Source organism: Lissotriton vulgaris, unplaced genomic scaffold (genome assembly GCF_964263255.1).
Source record: "Lissotriton vulgaris unplaced genomic scaffold, aLisVul1.2 SCAFFOLD_3944, whole genome shotgun sequence".
NCBI lineage: Eukaryota > Metazoa > Chordata > Amphibia > Caudata > Salamandridae > Lissotriton > Lissotriton vulgaris.
Genome location: NW_028246639.1, coordinates 20,787 through 42,904, shown reverse-complemented (window position 1 = coordinate 42,904; position 22,118 = coordinate 20,787). Strand labels below are relative to the sequence as shown.

Here is a 22,118-nt window from a genome sequence, read left to right as displayed (position 1 = left end):
CACACTGATTCCAGTGATGGATGTATTAATATATACCCGCAAAGTGTACCTTAGAGGTACCCCTTGAATCCAGCTAGTCCTCTAGTGTGCTGGCTGACTGCTCCAGTTCAGCCTGCCACCACAGATGTGTTTCTGACCCCTTAGGAGGTTCTCGGAGGACAAAAACAATACCTGCTCTGGCAGGAGGTGTTTGTACCTTCTCTAAGCAGGATAGATGATGATCTGCATATCAGGGCAGGAGGCTTCAGAGGCCTCTGCCACCAGACAGGGTAAATGCTACGCCCAGCCCTGGGCCCATCTGGCACCAGGACAAGTGGGAAAATTAGGTATGCCAGAGGCGTGTTGCACTATTAGGCTGGAAACACCTCTAAGGGTAACAGCCTGAAGTGAACATGAAGTTAGAAATTCCACCATCTTGTGTGTGATAGAATTAGGAATTCTTGGACAGGGCAATGCCCACTCCCCAAAGGAAGTGGTCATCCAGGAGGTGTAATGACCCCGGGGAAAATAGCCCATTGGATACTATCCCTCACTCCCTTTAATGCCCCTGAATAGAGTATTTAGGGGACCCCCTGATATCAGGACATCAGATTTCAATGGACACAGAAAAGGAGTGGGCAAAGAAGACTGCTGACCTGATAACAGAGAAGCACGACTGACTTGGCACCAACACTGCCTGCCTACCTGCTGCACCCACCATCATGGAGCAACCAACTCGTCCTGCCATTGTGCAGACTCCAAGAAACTCGGACAGCTGCTAGTTCTTCACCAATCACCAGAGAAGATTTCTCGGGGAAGGGGAGCTACTTCCCGGCAAGGTCCGGTTTACCATTCTGCCGCCGACTTGGACTACAGATGCTGCAGCCATCCAGGAAGAGGTCACCCTGCTCATACAGGTCTGATACATCCTCCCTCCAAGTGTGTGAATGCCAGGACTGACTGGAGCTACATAGTACCAACAACTGGGGAACCGGACCCCTTGCAGCAACCTAGGCTTGTTGTGTTCAGTCCAGACACCAATGCTGAGGAAGCCAACCTGCACGTTGAGGGACTTTAGGGACAGTGAAGCCCACATTAAGAATGGCCCAACTGTCCTGTTTGCCCCCTTCTGCAGAACCAAATACAAAGAGTGAGTCCGCGACTGCCAACACCCGACACCTCAAAGAGCCTCAGCTGAGGGAGGTGAGAGTGTCCACGAGTACTGCAGAGCCCATCCTTGGGTCTAATCAAACTGGACTTTCAGTCACCGCCTGCATCCTCTTTCTGCAAGCCCCCTCCAACCCTGAGTGACTCCAGCACCTAACCCGACAACAGAATATCACCACTACACAGAGCCCCACAGCCCGAGAAGTGGACCAACTGTGTCCCTACGTGCCTGAGCATCTGAGGGGCTGAGCCCCCCTGTGACTTCCCCCTGATTGGTCCCCCAGTCCCAGCTTGCAACCTCTCGCTGACCACACCATTTCACATTGAAGTGAATGGGACACTCAATGTCGTTACATACCTCTGCACCCAAACGCCCCAGAGCCTCCCTTGGTGACCTTGAGCCTTGCTTTATACTCACCATGAGTCCCGAAGAACAGTCCCTTAATTCGTTGTTAAGAGCCCAAATGCAGTACATGTTTTTTCACCATAGGATAACATTACCGTTCCCAAAAACTGCTTTTGAAAACTGTAAAAATTCATAACTCGAAAAGTACTTACCTGATTCCAATGATCTGGGTCTCTAAATTCATATAAAAGGATGTGCTATTTTTATAAATTGAGTGTCGGATTTCTTATAGAGTGCTTCTCTCTTATTGCCTTTATGTGTGAAATAAATGCTTAGCACTACACTCTGATAGGCCTAACTACTCGCCAATATTACTACAATAGGGTGCTTTAGGGTTATCATTTGTGGCTCTGTCAGCCAACTGTGGCTAGCCTGGACTCTTTACACAGTGTACCTCATTTTGGTCCACTATATAAACAGCCAGCTTCCTACACACACCATTCAGCTTGGACTGAGCAAAGTATTAGGAGATCTACCCTAGAAGAATTCAAAAGGTATTTTCCCGGTAGAAGAATGAGGAGTCAACCTGTATGCCATGATCCTTTCTTGCAATGCACACCTTCAAACTAAACCATGTGCTCTAGCCAATTGAACACTTTCCTTCAACGTTTTTTTCAGCCTCTCTATTTCTGGGTGATTAATGGAAATGTTCCTATGCACCACACCATCTTCTATCATAAACTGCTCAAATTCCTATGACCAAAATTGTGAGCCATTGTCAGATAACATTGAATTTGGGAATGATTGTTGAAGAAATGTCACTCACACAAGGTATTTCAACCCACTCGGAATATAGATCAAACAAAACTATGAGAAAGGGTGTACCTTGTTCACCACTCAGATGCCCCACTATGTCTATTGCCACTTCATCCCATGGATGATTCAAAAGAACACAAGCCACCATCTGTGTGTGACTAATAACAAATAATTTGTCTCTTTTATTGCACTGTATGCATTCTCAAACAATTCCTTCAACTTCAGAATCCATTCAATGCCACCAGAAATTAAATCTTAGTCTCACTTTTGTTTTAACAATTTCCATCTGGCTCACATTAGCCAAATAAATTGTTCTGTGTCGAAGAGATTCAGTAGGGATTAGTCTAGTACCTCTGAGCAACATGCAATTATCCACCGCTAGCTCACCTTCTAAGAACCACACATTTCAAGTGTATAAAATGCCCCTTTTCCAAACACATCAGTGACCTAGCTCAAGACTTTATAATCTGTCAAAGCTAACTTTTATTATTCCTCAGTTATCATTCTATTAGTTACCTCACACACACTTAAATCTTCATCAACTTCACAATCCTGACAAACATTCAATTCTGTATTCATATTCACTTGTTCAACCAAAAGTGACAAACAATCAGCAGACTGACTTTTAACTCCAGGTACATACTCCTCTGTAAAAGTAAACTTTTGCAGTGAGACAATCCATCTTATTCTTGAGAAGATTTGATCTAACTTTAATAGACATGCCCCATACCAAATTCAGATACTTTTCAAAGCCCCAGAATATGGTAAGTGCCTCCCTTTCAATATCAGAGTAGTTCATCTCTGCACCCTTTAGACAGTGAGGAGCACAAGTTATCCTTCAGTAGAGGTATGGTCCTCAGACCCTTTGAACTGGCATCCCTGACCACAAATGTCTCATCTCCCGGTACAAAGACGTGCAAATTAGGTTAATTGATAAAATCATTCTTTAGAGCCACAATATCTTTTTGAACAAGCTGTATTCCAGTGAAATTGCACTTTTTTGTTCAGCAACATCCTCAAAGATACAGACTTCTCTACATACCATTTGATACATTTACTATAATATTCCATCATTCTATTCTATTCTAGGAGCACTTGTTTAGCGCATGGCTACCCATAGGCATCCCAGTGCTGTTAGTGCAGCACAGAAAGGAATTACAGAGACAGCCTGGAAGAGCCAGGTTTTTAGTGATTTGTGGAAAGAACATTCCTTATCAACAGAATGAAGAGAGAGGGGGAGGCTATTCCACAAATTTGCTGCATTCAAGGAAAAGGATCCCCCCACACTTTTCTCTTTTGATGAACGGGATTGTATGCAAAATGGGCATGAGAGGAGCACAGGGTTCTGCCCAGCCTGTAAGGAGAGAGCAGAGACTGAGAGATTGATGGTCCTCTATCAAGAAGTGCCCTAGGGGTAATGCAGAGAGATTTAAATGTTATCCCCTCTGCCACCGCATGCCAATGGAGTAAGCGAAGGGCTTGTCGTGCAGATTCATTTCTTGTAAGATATACAGGAATCGCGCTGTAGAGTACTGAACCACCTGCAATTTCTTTACTGTAGCTTTAGGCTCTCCCAGATAAAGTGAATTGATGTAGTCCAGGCAAGAGAGCATGACAACCTGGACTACCAATCTTTTTGAGGTAAAGGGGTAGAGGGGAAGAACTTTGCATAGCATCTTAAACATGCTGTAGCAGATAATTTTACGTCTGGGGAGTCAAATTTAAAAGACTCATCCAGCCACATCCCTAAACTCTTAATGGGTGGTTTTGGAGTTGGGGGAGGACCCAAGTGGCTTGGCCAGCCCTGATGTAAAAATGGGTTAAGATTGTTGCCCAAGAGCACAAGCGCTCTTTTCTCCCCATTTAATTTGAGACATGAGCCCTCCATCCACTTAGCAACCTTCTCTAGACAAAGCCCTAGGGGGCGAGGGGGTGTGGCCATCGGTCTGTGACAGCAAAAAGACCAGCTGCGTTTTGTCTGCATACAAAATCAATGAAATCCCAAAAGGGAGAACAATATCTGCAAGCGGTCTCATATATGAATTAAATAGAGTAGAACTCCATGAGGAGCCCTGGGGAACTCCACATTTGAGAGGGAGACTCTTTAGAAGTAAATTCTCCCTAAAAAATCTGAAAGGTTCTATCTTTCAAGAAAGACTTAAGCCAGGCTAAGGATGACCCACCAATTCCAGTGCTCCGTGATCTCTCCACAAGAATCTTATGGCTTGTGGTGTCAAAAGCTGAACTTGGATCTAGGAGGATGTTTACAGTCGATCCTCCTCGGTCTGGCAGTCATTTGGCCTCTTCCACCACTGCCAATAAAGTTGTCTCTGTGCCATGATATGGATGAAGCCCTGTCTGGGTAGGGTGCAAAAGATCATGGTTCTCAAGGAATTCTGAAAGAGCCTGATTAGTATGTTTTTCCATTATTTTACTTATCCGTGGCAAGAGAGATATTGTGCAGTAGTTTGCTGGATCAAGTGGATCCAGATTTGGTCTTTTTAAACGTGCTTTCAGCATGGGGCGTGTTTCCACTCTACTAGGACAATGCCTGAGGTTAACGAAAGATTTCCCACTTCGAGTAGGCTAGGTAGAATTACCTCTGCTCCTTTGGACAAAAAACGGGGAGGGACCACATCCCTGGGGGAGCCCAATTTTATTTTACTCAAAATATCTGAGAGGCTCTCCATTGTTCAGGCTGGGAACGTATTCAGCAAGGGTAAAGTAATGACTGCCACATTTTCCCTGGGCAAACTTTTATCAAACTGGGAAATCAGATGAAATGCGTTGTAGATATTCTGAGTTTTACTTTGAAAGAAATCTGCCAAGTCGTTACATCAGGCAGGAAATGCTTTAAGTCCAGGTCTCATTAATGAAGGCTCTAAAAGATATTTCACAATGCAAACATTTAGCATGGGGCGTTGGAATCACTATGAATTATCTCCTCTAAATAAGTGGCTTGAGCCTTATTAATCTCTGTATGACAGGCTCTAATCGTAACCTATTATTTCTTTTTAGTGACTTCTCCGTAATAACATCACCTTTTCAGATTTGTGTAAGTTTTTGGAGAGGAGGGGAGTACCAAGGTCCTGATTTATTCTTGCCTCTATCAGTGTAAGAATTTAAAGGGATCACTTGTTCCAGTGATGATTCTAACCACTGAGAAAGTCTATCTTTGGCTAGGGATGCATCAGGCCCTAGGGATGCTTTAGAATTCTCTAGAGCCTGAATTCATTGTTCCAAGGGCAATTTAGACCAAACTCGGTCTTTCCAGGTAACTGATATTTTAATTAGGGGCAATTTGCAGGAATCCAAAGAGAGCAAAAGCAAAATGTGATCAGACCACAGGACAGGAGTGGTTCTAAAACTCTTAACTGCTTATCCGTAGAAAAAACAGGGTCAAGTAGATGATTTTTCTCATGGGTGGGGCTTGACAACCTTTGGGATAGTTGAATAACTATCATATCCTGTAAGAGGCCTGGGGCCTGGGCATTCACTGGATCTTGTAGATAAAGATTAAAATCCTTAATATGGAGAAATTTGCTTTCCTGCTACCCAGATTTACCGTAACTTCCAGCAAAGATTGGATGAATTTACCAATGAATCCCGGGAGCCTAAACAACAATATCCTAGAGAACGTGGCGGTGGGAGAGAAGGTGATGGAGAAGGTAACACCTTCACAATCAATTATTATTATTATTATTATTACATTTGTAGAGCGCTCAGCTACCCGAAATCTTCCCGGCACTAGAGAACGCAGAAAGATGGAAGGCTAGGGAATAATTGAGGTAAGGGGACTATTGATTGAAGAGCCAGGTTTTTTAAATCTTTACGAATTTAGGATAGTGTTGTTCAGTACGTAGATGATAGGGGAGAGAGTTCCAGAGTGAGGGGGATTTTTTCAGAGATTTGCAGCTTGAAGTGCAGGTGTTCCATGAATAGGGTGGTGTTCTCTGTGGATGTTGTGCATGTGATGGATTCCTTGTAGATGAGTCCTCCTCTTGGCTCGTGAAGACGGTCCTGTAGAGCGGACTTGTAGCCCACTGGAATTGCTCTAGAAAGTCAGAAGAGGATGTCCGTGGGGTAAGGTGTGGTGCAGCAGCAGTTGGGGAAACTGTCTCCTTGGTTCAGTGACCTAAGGACTATGGCAGAATATTCCTGGGTGGTGACCTGACCAGGGTTCCTGGCACTGGGCATGACATTGGGCATGGTCCAGGTAGCCTTTGGGGCCCCCTTCGCATTTCTGCTGCTCATCCATGATGCAGTAGTGTTACTCCCTGCCCAGATGGATTATGGGAAATTCAGTGATGTCACTTCCTGTGAAGGTGGATGATAGGAGAGCCAGTGATGTTACTTCCTGTGCTGATGGGTGGTGGAAAATAAAGTCCTCTTGCTTGGCTTCTTCTTTTAAAGATGGTTTTGGCAGGAAAACCAGTAATGTTACATCCTTTCCAAAATAATTATGGGAAATTCAGTGATGTCACTTCCTGTGCAGGTGGATGATGGGAGATCCAATGAGGCAACTTCCTGTGCTGATGGGTGATGGGAAATGTAGCCCCTTTGATTGGCGTCTTCTGGTAAAGATGATTTTGGCGGGCAAACCAGTAATGCCACTTCCTGTCCAGATGGATGGTGGGAAATTCAGTGCTATCACTTCCTGTGCTGATGGGTGATGGGAAAATATTCTTTTAAATATAATATGTGTTACTTCTGATTCAGAAATGTGATGTCCAAGGAAGTTAACCTCTGAGACCACAAATCTGCACTTGTGCTTTCTTAACCCCTTCCATGCTGATGACAGAACGGTTCCGTCATCAGCTACGGGTGAGCTGTGCTGATGACGGAACCGTTCCGTCATGAGCCCGTTAGAACCTTAGAACCCTCAGCACAGCGCGAAAATTCGCGCCGCGCTGAAGGGGTTAATGTCAAACCTGCCTTCAAAACTTGTTTAACTTGGCATGAACCCTAAAACCATGTTCTTCTTTATTTTCTTCAACTATATGGAGATCATCGTGATAACAGCTTAAACTTTGCAATCCTTGTATAACGTTTCCCATTATCCTATGGAAAACAGACACAGCAGAAATAATGCTAAAAAGCATCCTTTTGAATTTGAAGGTATCAGAGAGTAAAATGAACACAGCCAACTACTGTGAATCACCATCTAGTTCAATTTGGTAATACTCTGAAGCCAGATGAAGCATAGTGAAGTATCTAGCACCATTGAGAGTCAAGACCATCTCACAAATATGAAGTAGGGGACATTTGTTCACTACAACCTCTCAATTGAGGTCTCTTAAATCAATACATAATCATATCGCCCCATTAGACTTTTTGGCAATTTCAATAGGAGCTAACCATTCTGTGGCTTCAACAGCTTCAATTACTCCAAAATCCACCAACATCTTTAGTTCTTTGTTGGCACTGACTTGCATACTTAAAGTAATGTCTTTTACATTTGTTACTACAGGAATAGCATTTCTCTTTAATCTGATGCATTCCTTAAACATCTTGATTAAGTTTGACACATAATTTTCGTTGATGAGGCCAACCTATGAGATCATGACGTTCGAAGGATACATATGCTTTCCCTAAGATACAATGATTTCCTAATTTCACCTGTGCAACAAAATATCCAATCATTCTAATAAGAAAACCTCCACATCCTCTTGGACGTATATCCAATTGACTTAAAGAACCTCTTTATCAAAGTTCTCTTCATATATTGTCTTAGAAATTATTGTAAGATGAGAACAGGAAGCAAATCTCATCATTACACATTTAATTAATTCTCACCATTTCACATGGGTGAGTGACATTAGAATATTTACTTGATTCCCCAACAAACTTATGAGTAAAGTTAGGATTCCTAAATGCCTTCTGTGAATACCGAAAGTCTTAAAGTTAGGATCTTTCTCAGTTTAGGAGTAGTATAGTTAGGACTCCTAACTTTAGGACTCCTAAACTGAGAAAAATCCTAACTTTAAGACTTTCGGTATTCACAGAAGGCATTTAGGAGCCCTAAAGTTAGGAGTCCTAACTTTACTACTCCTAAACTGAGAAAAATCCTAACTTTAAGACTTTCGGTATTCACAGAAGGCATTTAGGAGTCCTAAAGTTAGAAGTCCGAACTTTAATACTCCTAAATGGAGAAAAAACCTAACTTTAAGACTTTCGGTATTCACAGAAAGCATTTAGGAGTCTTAAAGTTAGGACTCCTAACTTCTGTGAACACCGAACGCCTTCTGTGAATACCAAAATGAGTAAGTGCCTTCAGTGAATACCAAAATGGTACTAAGTTTAGGATTTTGTCTTAAGTTAGTTCTGTGAATCGGGCCCTAAGGTCTGATAAAGTCTCCCAACACCTCTTGCCCTTCTCCACCTGGACGAAGCAAGAGAAGTGAATACTTACGCTCAGCACTAAGGCACTAAGGGCCACATGTATTAAAGTGTTTTGCATTAGCAAATGGTGCAAATCGCTAAATTTGCAATTTAGGTAATCAAAATTTTAGCAATTACCTAAATTGCAAATGCAAATAGGGAATCGCAATTTGTAAATCCCTAATGCACACGTAAGAAGCCTTTCCTATATGCAAACTGTGATTTAGCAAATGCTGTTACCATCAATTTCAAGTTAATGGTAACCTTGTTCAAACTTTGAAAAATGCACAAACTGCTTTTTTCAAAGTGAGATGTAGCACACATGCCCCTAGGGCTTGTGTGTGCCACAAGTGCACTTTTTTTTTCTTAGGGGTGCTTCAGGGGGGCCTTAGGCCCCCGGGCACCCTTGCCTTTGCATTACCTGATGTGCGATTACCAATTAAGTAATTGCAATTTAGGTAATGCAAGACCATTCACAGCTATCGGCCTTGAGGCACAAAGGTATGAATGGAGTCACAATTACAAATAGGAATTCCCTAATTGCCTTTGTGATTTTTGAGAATTGTAATTAGGGAATAGCTATTTCCTGTCTGTTTGGTTACGTCACATTTTGGGATTACCAAATAGCGATTTCTTAAAAATCGCTATTTGATAATCGTAAAATTGTACTTTCATACAAGAGGACCTAAGAATAGTCCGTCAAACTCTTGCATAATTGACAAAAAATCTATTTATCCCACTTTACAAATGGTTCCCTTGGCCTGGTAAAAGTAATACATTCTGACAGCATTGCATCTTGTCCCTAACAGGCACACCCAACTTGAGGCCAAGAAAAGCAATGTTTCTGAAATACCCAAACAACAAAACTTGTACAACTTGCAGTGTAACCTTTCAAAGACCACGCTAATTATGGTTTTCATATCACCGAAGGACAGGCAAATGATTCCTTTAGGTGTGCATGAAGTGCCCATCACTGAGTCACAGACAGATGACTCCTTTCGGTGTGCCTGTCACTGACCAGTTTACTACATGCATGGTGTGCCATCACTGAGTGACAGGCAGATGATTCCTTTGGGAGTGCCTATTACAGATTTGCTGATTTGGTAAGTTTGTTAGTCAACTAGTCACTAATAGTTACTACGTATCTCTAGATTTAAGCCTGAAGAACAGCAACATTTCATCAGTCTGCCATTCGATGGAGAACACCTTTCAGAACTGCAGGTTGATGAGATGTTAGAGGAAATAAAAAAGGACACAGACACTGAAAAGTGTCACAGTACACCAGTTTTTGAAGGACCTTTTATAAACATCAGGTCGGGGTGGTTCAAAGCCTACCTCCCTTGATCAAGGCCAATCATATCAAAGGCAACACCACTCCTACTAACACCAGGCAGGTAGAAGTTATAACCGCAGAACCTATAAAGGAAAGTACAGTAGTAGTGACATGGGAGGCACCAACAAAGGGCCTACCCCTACTAAACATTGACTTTCCACAGATCCCAAAAACAACAATTGATGGACGGAATGTTGCACAATGGCAAAACATTCACCCCCAGTCACAGATCTGGGTTTAATCCATCGTTATTTTGCTCACCACACCACCCCAGTTCCGACATGACCATATGCAAATCAGTCTGAACCTGTGCCTCATCAATCAATCAATCATCGCATTTGTATAGCGCGCTACTCACCCGGAGGGGTCTCAAGGCGCTGGGGTGGAGAGGTCTGCTACTGCTCGAAGAGCCATGTCTTGAGTTGCTTCCTGAAGGATAGATGGTCCTGGGTCAACTAGAGGTGGATGGAGAGGGAGTTCCATGTTTTGGCTGCCAGGTAGGAGAAGGATCTTCCTCCGGTGGTGGATCTGCGGATGCGTGGAACGGCGGCGAGGGTGGGGCTGGAGGATCGTAGCTGGCGGGTGGGAGTGTAGAAGGTCAGGCGGTTGTTGAGGTACCTGGGGCCCAGGTCGTGGAGAGCCTTGTGTGCGTGGGTGAGGAGTCTGAATGACATCCTCTTCCCGACGGGAAGCCAGTGCAGGTCTCTCAGGTGTCCGGAGATGTGGCTGTGTCGGGTAATGTCCAGGATGAGTCGTGCGGAGGCGTTCTGGATGTGTTGGAGTCTTTTCTGAAGTTTGGCTGCGGTTCCGGTGTAGAGGGTGTTTCCGTAGTCCAGTCGGCTTGTGACGAGTGCCTGGGTGACCGTCTTCCTGGTTTCGGTGGGGATCCACCGGAAGATCTTTCGGAGCATACGCAGGGTGTTGAAGCATGAGGACGAGACGGCGTTGACTTGTCTGGTCATCGAGAGGGAGGAGTCCAGGATGAAGCCCAGGTTACGTGTGTGGTCCGTTGGCTTGGGAGCGGTGCCCAGGGCAGGGGGCCACCAGGAGTCATCCTAGGCGGAGGGCGATGATCCCAGGATGAGGACTTCCATCTTGTCTGAGTTCAGTTTCAGGCGGCTGTTCTTCATCCACTCGGCTACGTCTTTCATCCCTTCGTGTAGGCTAGTTGTGGCAGTGGTGGGGTCGTTTGTGAGGGAAAGGATCAGCTGGGTGTCGTCGGCGTAGGAGATGATGTTGAGGTTGTGTTGGTGTGCGATGGCTGCGAGGGGGCTCATGTAGACATTTAAGAGGGTGGGGCTGAGTGATGATCCTTGTGGTACGCCGCAGATGACTTCGGTGGCCTCGGATCTGAACTAGGGGAGGCGGACTCTCTGCGTTCTTCCAGTGAGGAACGAGATGATCCACTCCAGTGCCTTCTCTTGGATTCCGAGATGTTGTTGAGGCGCTGCACTAGGGTGCGGTGGCAGACTGTGTCGAACGCTGCGGAGAGGTCCAGGAGGATGAGGGCAGATGTTTCCCCTTTGTCGAGCAGGGATCTGATGTCGTCTGTGGCTGCGATGAGGGCGGTCTCGGTGCTGTGGTTGGCTCGGAAGCCGGACTGCGAGTGGTCGAGGGATCCGATCGTCTCGAGGAAGGTGGCAAGCTGTATGTTGATGGACTTCTCGATGACCTTGGCAGGAAAAGGGAGGAGCGAGATTTGACGGTAGTTCTTGAGGTCGGTGGGGTCCGCTGTTGGTTTCTTCAGGAGGGCTCTGAGCTCGGCGTGCTTCCAGCTCTCCGGGAAGGTGACGGTGTTGAAGGAGGTGTTGATGATGTCCCGGAGTTGGGGTGCGATGATGGAGTCGGCTTTGTTAAAGACGTGGTGGGGGCAGGGGTCGGTTGGTGATCCGGAGTGGATGGTGTTCATCACGTGGGTTGTGTCTTCGGTGCTGACCGGGGTCCAGGCGCGGAGGGTGGTTGTTAGGGGCCTTGGCTCGGTGGTTGGGTGCGTGGTCTGTGCGCCGAAGCTGTTGTGTATGTCGGCGATCTTGCTGTGAAAGAACGAGGCGAGTGAGTCGCAGAGGTCTTGCGAGGAAGTGATGTCGTTGTTTCCTGAGCTGGGGTTGGAGAGCTCTTTGACGATGCTGAAGAGTTCCTTGCTGTTGTGGGCGTTGTTGTCCAGTCGTTGCTTGAATACTGTCTTCTTGGTGGTGCGGATCAGCTGGTGGTGTTTGCGGGTGGCGTGCTTGAGGGAAGTCATGTTGTCTGTGGTCTGGTTGTTGCTCCAGGCTTTCTCGAGGGTACGGCAGTTCTTCTTGGAGTTCTTGAGTTCATCGGTGAACCAGGAGGCTTTCTTGCTGCCAGGTCTGCTGGGAGGGGTCTTCAGTGGTGCGAGGTTGTCTGCGCAGATGGTGCTCCACTGTGTGAGGTTGCTGGCTGCTTCGTTGGGGTCCCTTGTGCTGGCGGGAGGGTTCTGGCTGAGGGAGGTGGTGAGCTGGTCGGCGGTGATCTTGTTCCAGCTCCTGCGAGGAACCTGTTGCGGTGATGGTGGGTCATGGTTCTTCTGAAGCTGAAGTGGAGGCAGCTGTGGTCCGTCCAATGATGTCCGGTGGAGTGGCTGAAGGAGATGTGCTTGCTGGAGGAGAAGACGGGGTCAAGCGTGTGGCCGGCGTAGTGGGTGGGGGTGTTCACCAGTTGCTTGAGTCCGAGGTTGGCGAGGTTGTCCAGCAGGGTGGTGGTGTTGGTGTTGTTGTTGTTCTCCAGGTTGAAGTTGAAGTCCCCTAGGAGGATGTAGTCAGTGTAGGGGAGGGCGTGCGGGCTGATGAAGTCTCGGATGTCTTCGCTGAATTGTGTGTGTGGTCCCGGGGGTCTGTAGATGAGGGTGCCTCTGAGGGTCGTGTTGGGGTCGGTGTGTATCTGGAAGTGGAGGTGTTCGGCGGCGGTGAGGGTGTCGTCAGAGTTGGTCGTGATGCGGATGGTGTTCTTGAGTACGAGAACAATGCCTCCTCCGGTCTGGTTGACGCGGTCCCTCCTGGTGATCTTGTACCCGTCCCGGATGGCGATGTCAGGCGCTGAGGAAGCGCTCATCCAGGTTTCTGTGAGGAAGGCGACGTCCGGTGATGTGGTGTCGAGCAGGTTCCAGAGTTCGACGGCGTGCCTGTGGACGGAGCGGGTGTTTAGCTAGATGCACTTGAGGTGGTTACTGCTAGTTTTCGGGTACGGAACAGGTCTGGAGGCAGGTGAACTTGCAGGCTTGGCAGGTGAAGGGTCCGTGGGTGCGTTTCGGGGTGGCTCGGTAGCAGGCGGCGTTCCGGTCGGCGTTGAGTGAGTGGAGGGTGGCGGCGTCGTAGGTCCGTCGGGAGGGTTGGCGTTGAAGTGGACCACGGGTCCTAGCGCTGGGCGCGGTCCAGCCGCGGACGGGCGCAGACTGGCTTGCCTTTGGCGCGCCTTTGGCGCACAATCGGCGCGCCCACTGCGCGTGACCGCTGCGCGTACGCGCGGCCTCCATATAAGGCGAAGTGGGAGGGAGGAGCAGCTGGGAGGCGGGAGCGGGCGGCCAACGGTGACACAGAAATGGAAGGGGGCAGGGCCGCGAGGGAGCAGCTGCGGGAAGCGGGGGGCGGAGGGGGGTCACAACAGGGGAAAAATACCGGCAGAATCGCAGAGAGCACTACGAGTCCAACATTACTGTGAAACAGGGATGAAGGCACAGATGGGGGAGGTAAAAACGGAGTACAATGAAGGCACAGGAGGGGGAAATGCAAATGAAATAGAATGAGGCACAGATGGGAGAAATACTAACGAAACACAAAGAGGCACAGATGGGGGAAATACAAATGAAATACATTAAGGCACAGATGGGGGAAATACAAATGAATACAATGAGGCACAGATGGGGGACATACAAACTAGATACAGTGAGGCACAGATGGGGCAGCGGCGGAAGGGAGAGCTAGCAGCAGCGAGGGGGTGCCTACAGCTGGAGGGCCGTGCGGCGTGGGGGTGTCCTGAGGTCGGGAACAGTCCAGCCCGAACTGCCAAGCCATGTCTTTCCTGGACCGGAATCAACCATCCTAGGACTGGTTTCTGGCTATCGGCCGTCATCAGCCAGGATAGCTTGATTTCAGTGGCATGGAGAGCACGGGACTCACGTCTGAGCATACCCGTCCCACTTGGGGTGACAAATGCAAAAACAATTGATGGACGAAATGTTGCACAATAGCAAAACATTCTCCCCCAGTCACAGATCTGGGTTTAATCCATCATTATTTTGGTCACCACACCACTCCAGTTCCGACATGGCCATATGCAAATCAGTCTGACACTGTGCCTCATGGGAACAGTCCAGCCCAAATTGCCTAGCCATGTCTTTCCTGGACCGGAATCAAGCATCCTAGGACCGGTTTCTGGCTATCAGCCATCATCAGCCAGGATAGCTTTATTCCAGTGGCATGGAGAGCACGGGACTCACGTCTGAGCATACCCGTCCCACTCAGGGTGACAAATGCAAAAACAAAAATTGATGCACGGAATGTTGCACAATGGCAAAACATTCACCCCCAGTCACAGATCTGGGTTTAATCCATCATTATTTTGCTCACCACACCACCCCAGTTCTTATATGGCCATATGCAAATCAGTCTGACCCTGTGCCTCATGGGAACAGTCCAGCCCGAACTGCCAAGCCATGTCTTTCCTGAACCGATATCAAGCATCCTAGGACCGGTTTCTGGCTATCAGCCGTCATCAGCCAGGATAGCTTGATTCCAGTGGCATGGAGAGCAAGGGGCTCACGTCTGAGCATACCCGTCCCACTCGGGGTGACAAATGCAAAAACAACAATTGGTGGACGGAATGTTGCACAATGGCAAAACATTCACCCCAGTCACAGATCTGGGTTTAATCCATCGTTATTTTGCTCACCACACCACCCCAGTTCCGACATGGCCATATGCAAATCAGTCTGACCCTGTGCCTCATGGGAACAGTCCAGCCCGAACTGCCAAGCCATGTCATTCCTGGACCGGAATCAAGCATCCTAGGACCGGTTTCTGGCTATCAGCTATTCCACAGATCCCCCCATCTTACGTCACCTGTCAGAGGAAGATCAAGCCATTTCACAAATGACTGTTAAGCATCATACAACATGATTACTACTTCAGACTATATCCAAACCTTCCTAATCTTCCCTGGCACCCATTAACACAAGCTCATTCTAAAGCATGTCCACTGTCTCTTAGGAGAGGTGTTAAGGGGCCACAGATCCTAACCCTAATCTTAGTTGCTCCAACCTAGGCTACACAGCCTTGGGTCTCCACCCATCAATCTACTCAAAAAGCTTCCTCTCAAACCAGAGCTACTCACTCAGAACCATGGACAAATCAGACACCTGGACCCAGCACCATTCAAGCTTGCAGTTTAGTGCATAAGGTCCTAGAGTTTGGGTATTTGCATCTCCCACAAGTATGCATGTCTGTTGTTAAAGAGGGCACATGCCCTTGGACTCGCACTTGTTTCTTAGCAAATTACAAAATACAGACTCTCAATGCAGACTTTACCATACTTATGAAGCCACCTTTTGAACAGATGAACTCCTGCCTGCTTCTGTTCCTTTCCTGCAGGGTAGCTTCTCTAATCACCATCATCTTCCTTAGGAGTATTAGCTAACTAAAAGCCCTTACTATCCAGGAGATTTTCATTAGAGTCCATAAAGATAGAGTAGTTCTCAGATTCAACCCCACTTTCCTTTTAAAGGTAGTATCACTTTTTGATTGGAATCAAACTATTGAACTTCAGTTTTCTTGCCGCAGCCTGATTGTATCAATAGCGTGTAATGATCTTTCGGTTACCATAGATAGGACCAAACCATTCCGCGACCCATAGCAGGTGTTTATTTAATTTTCTAAACCTCACAAGGGACAGGCGATATCCACTGCAGGTGTAGCCAGATGGATTGTTAAGTGCATCCAAACTTGTTACCTTAAAGAAAAACCAGGACAACATGCCCTCCCTAGGGAGCTCACTAATCATAAAAAGACTAGAGACCAAAAATATTACTCAGTGGGTACATATGTATATATTCATCATTGTAACTCATGGAGAATAGAAAAGAATCAAGTTATGAAGAGATAATTAATGTGGCATACTAAAAACCAGGTGACAAAATTAGTACCAGGAAGCAACTAAATCATGTATGTGTACATCAGAGTGCCTCAGGGGACGATGGTAGCATAAGCATAAGAAAAGCATAAAGGCACAAAAATTTGTGTGATAAGCTGGACTTGGGTTTGATGAATTATGATTTATCAAGCCCATGCGACCAGAGAGAGATTGCTCATAGGCTAGGAATTGATCATGGGCTAGCCTTACTAAACGTTTAAACTAGAAGTTGAGGTATACAAATCAAGTCCTTTTACAAAGAAGTTCCTGTAGAGTTCAGTGATTACCTCACTTTGTTCTTCTTTTATCGTTTCGCCAATGCATTTGTTTTTGTTCAGGAAAGTACTTTGACTAAATCTATATTTTGTTTCTGCCATGCAAGTTCACTTTTCATTGTTCCTTCCCTCCAGCCACAAGCTACTTGATCAAAATGAGTGAAAGTCCCTTGGAGCTTAGAGACAATTTTGAAAATTCTACAGCTCTTAATACTTCTTCTGTGACACCTCATCCTGCTGGCTCCCGTGAAGTCTTCTTGTATGTGCCAGAGCTTGAGAGTTCAGAAAACAACACCATCATCTACTTTGCAATGCGGGCCATAGACAACTCATCGCTTGTCTCAGAAATATCAAATGTAGCACAAGTAATAATTGTAATTCCAAGGGATGACATTGGCAAGAATGGTGGAAAGGATGTATTTGCCTCTGTTATTTGGATTGTCATTGGATCAGCTGTAGCAATCTTTTGTAGCATAAATCTTTTCTAGATGCACATGGTGGGCACTAGCAGTTTGGTCTGGAAGTGTTTATTTACAGAATTTTCCTTTCTAGAGGAAGTCTGTAAGATTCAAGTGTGATGTCGACTATAAATCCGCAATTCCCCCTAACAGGACCTCCCTTTTAGATTAGGTTTTTTTCAGTAGACAACTTACTCAGAAGGATAAGCACAGAACAGATCATTTGAAGCTAATTTCGACCCAGTTTTCCTTTGCATAGAACCATATTGATGCTTTCAAATTTTCCAAGTCATTTGGCATACAGAGAGAACACTTGGCATTCTAAATGTTTTATTCACATTACAGCTTCCAACTAAACCACTCAGGTGTCTAGTCCTTATTAAGATCTTAGATTCAAACAGCTTGTGCAAACAAAGTATTCTGCTAGAATACAGTCCTTAAGGAAGATGTATAACTTCTTTTGTAGAGTGATTGAGAAAATATTCTCTCATTTTAATAATGCTTAATTAAGTGGCATGCACACAACTGAAAAAAGGGTGGGGGTCATTTAGAGTATGATGAAGTGGGGCATCTACCAAATACTGGTGGATGCCGCTTCCAATGCACTTATGGTTCCTCCTGTATCATTTGGAGTTGGGGTGCGTCTTAGTTTCTGCTGGTAGCACCTCATATAGCTGTGCCATAGGAAACCCTTCGTCTCTGACCATCTGGCTCAGAGTTGTTGGCTTAAAAGGCATCAAAATAGTATCTGTGTGTAGGACAGACATCCCAATCATATGGCTTGGTTTTTTGACTGCCTAGAAAAGCAACAAAAAAAAAAGAAAATTCAATGCAATCCCAAAACACTATTAGACAACTCACAGGTCGATTGCCATTTTATGTCGCAGAAGCAAACCACTGCTTTGGGACTTTGTTTCTGTAAAACAAAAAATATGGTTAAAGTGACACTATGATATAGTTTGCAGTCCGCATTAAGGGGCTTATTTACAAGCCCTTGCATTGCTGGAGCGTCACTTTTTCCCATATTAAATGTGGTGCACTGACAGCACAAGGGGTTTGTAAAGAAGCCCCTACGTTTTTGATAAAATTGCGCATGTCGTAGTTGAAGGAGCACTTTCCTTAAAAAATTCAGACATTAACAAGCAGAACTTCAAAATATGGAGGGACGGCTGTGAAAGAGCTGCCACCGTACCAGTAGATTAATGACCAGCCTGCCATATTCTAAATTACGCTATATCTATGAATGTTGGCCAAATCAGACTATAGGAATAATTATTACAGCTACTCACTTGACTGAGATTTGTTTGCTGTCCATTGTATTTATTATATGATATTGTCTTAGTTATAGGCCATGTGCATAAAAATGTTATAGCAGTTTTATACCTGTGTCCTTCAAAAGGAAAATAGCAATCGATTTTGTATGTTCTTAATTAAGAATAATGTGCACCTGCACTGTGAGGATTTTAGAATAGCTACAGTATGAATGTTTGTGCAATTGGAAATGTATGATATTTACAAATAATGTTGCATAACTGTTTATATTATTTGCCAAAGTGTCACCGGTGTGCATCAACTGCTGATCGTAGACTTAGGGAGCTATCGCTTAGATAGAAATGCAGAAATAGAGGCGTAATTTTATGACATTGCCTGAACGTACTTTTGAACTTTTTTTGCTAATCACAAAACAGATGTTGTGGTAGTATGTTGGTAAAGACAGACAGAGCACAGTTTTTCTGTCATACTATTCCTCAGCTCAAATGATTTTTTGAAGCTACTTATTTCTGTTGTGCAGAATTGCATGCACTGCACAGTTCAGCACAGAAGGACAGAGAGCTGAATGTGCAAAAGCAATTGTTTCTCTTTTTCCAAATGAATACTGTTTTCCTTGTGGAGAAAATACTTATGCACAACTCCCTTCGAATTTGCTTGTTGTGATCCATTCACCCTTCCATTGTTGAAGAGTAATTATTCCAGCAATTGGCTGGAGTAAATTTATTACCATTTTCACATTGGGAAAGGGTCAGATATCAGTATCGGAATTTGTTATCACCTGGAAGGGGGGGAAATATGCATAATTGTAACCGGTATTGCTGGGCCCAAGTCCCATTCTGTAATTTGTGTGGGAAACTTGTAATTCTTGCTATGTCGGAGGGTGATAACTGCTGGTTTTATTATATCTGGCCCTGGAATCTCACCGCAGAGGTAATGGGAACTAATAATTAAAGCTTACTCCAAAAAAAAGAAAATAAGGGCCTGGTTACAATCTTGGCGGACAGGGTTACTTCGTCACAATCATGACAAATATCCCATCCTCCAAATCACCTAAGAAACGTGTAATACAGCAGACGGAATATCTGTCACATTTGTGACAGAGTATCTCATCGGCCATGTGTTCCTTAGTATAAAGCAAGTCCAATGATTTTCAGTAATTGCATGCACATCTATTCAGTAGACTACACTCCTCTCCCACTGTCAATCACACATAATTTTGAGCAATATTCTAAGGCCAGCTGAAGTCATTCAGCATTATTTGTAATGTAGGTTGTCATAAATGGAACATTACTATGCAAAATAGTAATACTAAAATGACATGCCTCAGTGACTGTTCATCTTTGTTTTGTATGCATATGTTTTACAACCAAAAGTGTTACACTTCAATCACTTTGCAATACTGTTGCTTTCACTTACCAACATCTTCTAGATAATATAATTCTTTTAATGTGACCTTATCAATGGATTACACTGGACTGAGAGTTCCATTATGTATATTATATGCTATATTATGTGCTACGTAGATGCTTAAATTTTAAGATAGTTTAAAAAAATATTATGATATTTTTGCATTTTCATTTACATTTATATTTGGCTAAGTGTCAACTAAAGCACAATAAATGTGTTTCTTTTTCAATTAGTATATACTTACACTCCTGGGTATTGTTTTAGTCTATTCAGCAACGCTGTTCATGCAGCATATTCTTAACATGTTTAAACTTTGAAATGGTACCTCAATCTGCTGTTTACATTTTCATATAAATAGCCTACATATTGGAAGGAGCCTGATTTATGTACAAACTACAAACAGTAATGGATGGCTTTTTATGCATGCCTTTAGGAGCTTCATTTGATTACATTAGGATGTAATCTAAAAGAAAATAAGTGGATACATGGCACGGTATGACATTCTTGTTACATGACAGAGGGACAGTACAGTTAATATTACATTACCCACTTACCCCCAAAGAGATATAGACACTCTTACTGTTTTTGTAAATTTTTTGGGGTGATTAAAATATACATTATATCTCTACTACCTCATTTTTGTCCTGGATATCTTCAGTGTCACACAGTATGTCCTGAAATAGGTTGTAAAATAATTCCTGATCTTTCTGTAGGTTTATATTAAATTGAATAAGAGCAGGCTAACATTTTGTTTAATCTTTATAGAGCATCTGTAGTGTTAATTGAAAAAAACCTCTTTAGATTGTCAGAAAGACATTCTGTTAGTTAAATACAGCTTAAATGATAGGTATGTCTTTGTAATTTGATATCATTCCATAGAGAGAACGCTATGCACTTTGAGTTGATAGATTTCTGATCTTAAAACGTATTGCCCTTGCTTCAAACTGTAGGGAAAAGAACATGGGTAGGGAGCCGCAATGTCCACACAAATCAAATTAAAAACAATTGTACATGTTTAAAGGCCTATCCATGGCACAGTGCCAAATGATGTAGTAACATATTATACTTTCAGGGTGCATATTTTAGTCCTTTTCTCAGTTGTAGTCTGATATCTGCACATCACCCTACCTTACAAGTAGTGCATTTTATAGTGCTAGAGAGTGCTTTGCAAGAAATTAAATCTAAGTGCTTAGTATTTCTTCTGCCTCACTCCTCCTTCCCAAACAATTCTCACTCTGGGTAAAATTATGGGCATTTTTCCAGACCGTAGCAACAAATAGCTGTGGCTCCATGCTTGAAACATTTGAGACCCAGTCGACCAATTATTTTAGAAATCTTGTGATAAGTGCTGTTGTGTTGGCCCTAAGAAAAAACATGTTCTTTATAAATTTTTGTTCAGCGATGATGGTAAATCTTGGATGTGGGTCTTGCATTCCAGTGTCCACCAATAGGCAGGACTGGAAGTCCCTTCTTTTGTGTAGTGGGTCTACAAATGGAAGTATCCTTTCACAATCTCACTATTGGCCTTAAAAGTAGATGCTGGGCCAATCGTGCTGTGCGCATTTTAGAACAGATTGATGGGAGAAGGTTACAGACATAAGAACACTTGTCCTTTATACCAAGCTAAGCTACTGACAATCATACAACCTTGAACTTGCCTCATAACATTGTATAACAGATATACTTGTGGAAATAGTTTCTTATTTGCATTTCTATGTTATCTAACATTTTATTTATGTGACTGTCCAAGAACTTCCAAATATGCAAAACAGCTAAGGTTATACTACCTACACACAATGATCATTACAAGTTCACTTGCCATATTAAACAAAGGAAGCATTGGTAAGCTAGGCTCTACATTCACTTTTTGTTTATATCATTGGGTATATTTTGATCCCACGCATTGTTATTTCAGCAGACTCTCCTCCCATTGGCTGTAAACCTTCTTAATGTCTATTAAGAAGGACTGTGTTGATATAATTTCAATGTATATAAATAAAGCCATACTTTTACTATGAAGAACTCAGGATATTTTTAGTTGATATATTCTCCATTTCCTAAATTGTAAGCATTAAATTGTGCAATATATATTTTTGTAAATATCTAATTTTTATAGTACGGTGTATTTAGAAATATGCTTATGATATACTGCTGAGATGTTAAACTCTAAAATAAAAATGGTCTTTTTACTTTCTTTGTAGTTTCTTTCTTGGGGTATTTTGTAAAATCTGGTAAGAAGAGTCAGTCATATAGAGTGCACTGTGATATTCAAATTATTTTCCTTCCCATCCATGTGTGCATGTTTATTTTCTCATAGGTTCCCACAGATGTTGATTGTTACAGGAAATTCTCTTTCCATTGATTATCTTTACTTTCAATATCCTATTTCCTGCCTGAGGCATTGAAAAATGTTATGGCTACGTTTTCACCATCAATGCAAGAAACTGACAAAACCATTAGATTTTTGCCGGGCCTCCTCCACCAACCATTTTACTTTTTTTTGTATTTCAGAAACAAACTACCAAAGCTGTAGTTTTTTTTAA

At 43.9% G+C, this 22,118-nt stretch overlaps 1 protein-coding gene and 1 long non-coding RNA gene across 2 annotated transcripts in view; one reads left to right on the top strand and one right to left on the bottom strand.

The window, feature by feature from the left end:
- Nucleotides 1-17,721, top strand: part of LOC147665808 (calcium-activated chloride channel regulator 1-like) — a 108,061-nt gene extending 90,340 nt beyond the window's left edge. The window contains exon 12 of the mRNA XM_086949468.1: nucleotides 16,574-17,721. Within this exon, the coding sequence (XP_086805594.1) occupies nucleotides 16,574-16,926 (353 nt within the window). The 3' untranslated portion in view covers nucleotides 16,927-17,721. The remainder of the gene's footprint in view (nucleotides 1-16,573) is intronic.
- Nucleotides 17,722-19,507: 1,786 nt separating this feature from the next.
- LOC147665807 (uncharacterized) lies at nucleotides 19,508-21,769 on the bottom strand. Its single transcript, XR_015304971.1, has 3 exons — nucleotides 20,501-21,769; nucleotides 20,061-20,393; nucleotides 19,508-19,900 (listed from the first exon to the last, which is right to left on the bottom strand). It is a non-coding gene; the product is annotated as an uncharacterized LOC147665807 (long non-coding RNA).
- Nucleotides 21,770-22,118: the final 349 nt, after the last annotated feature.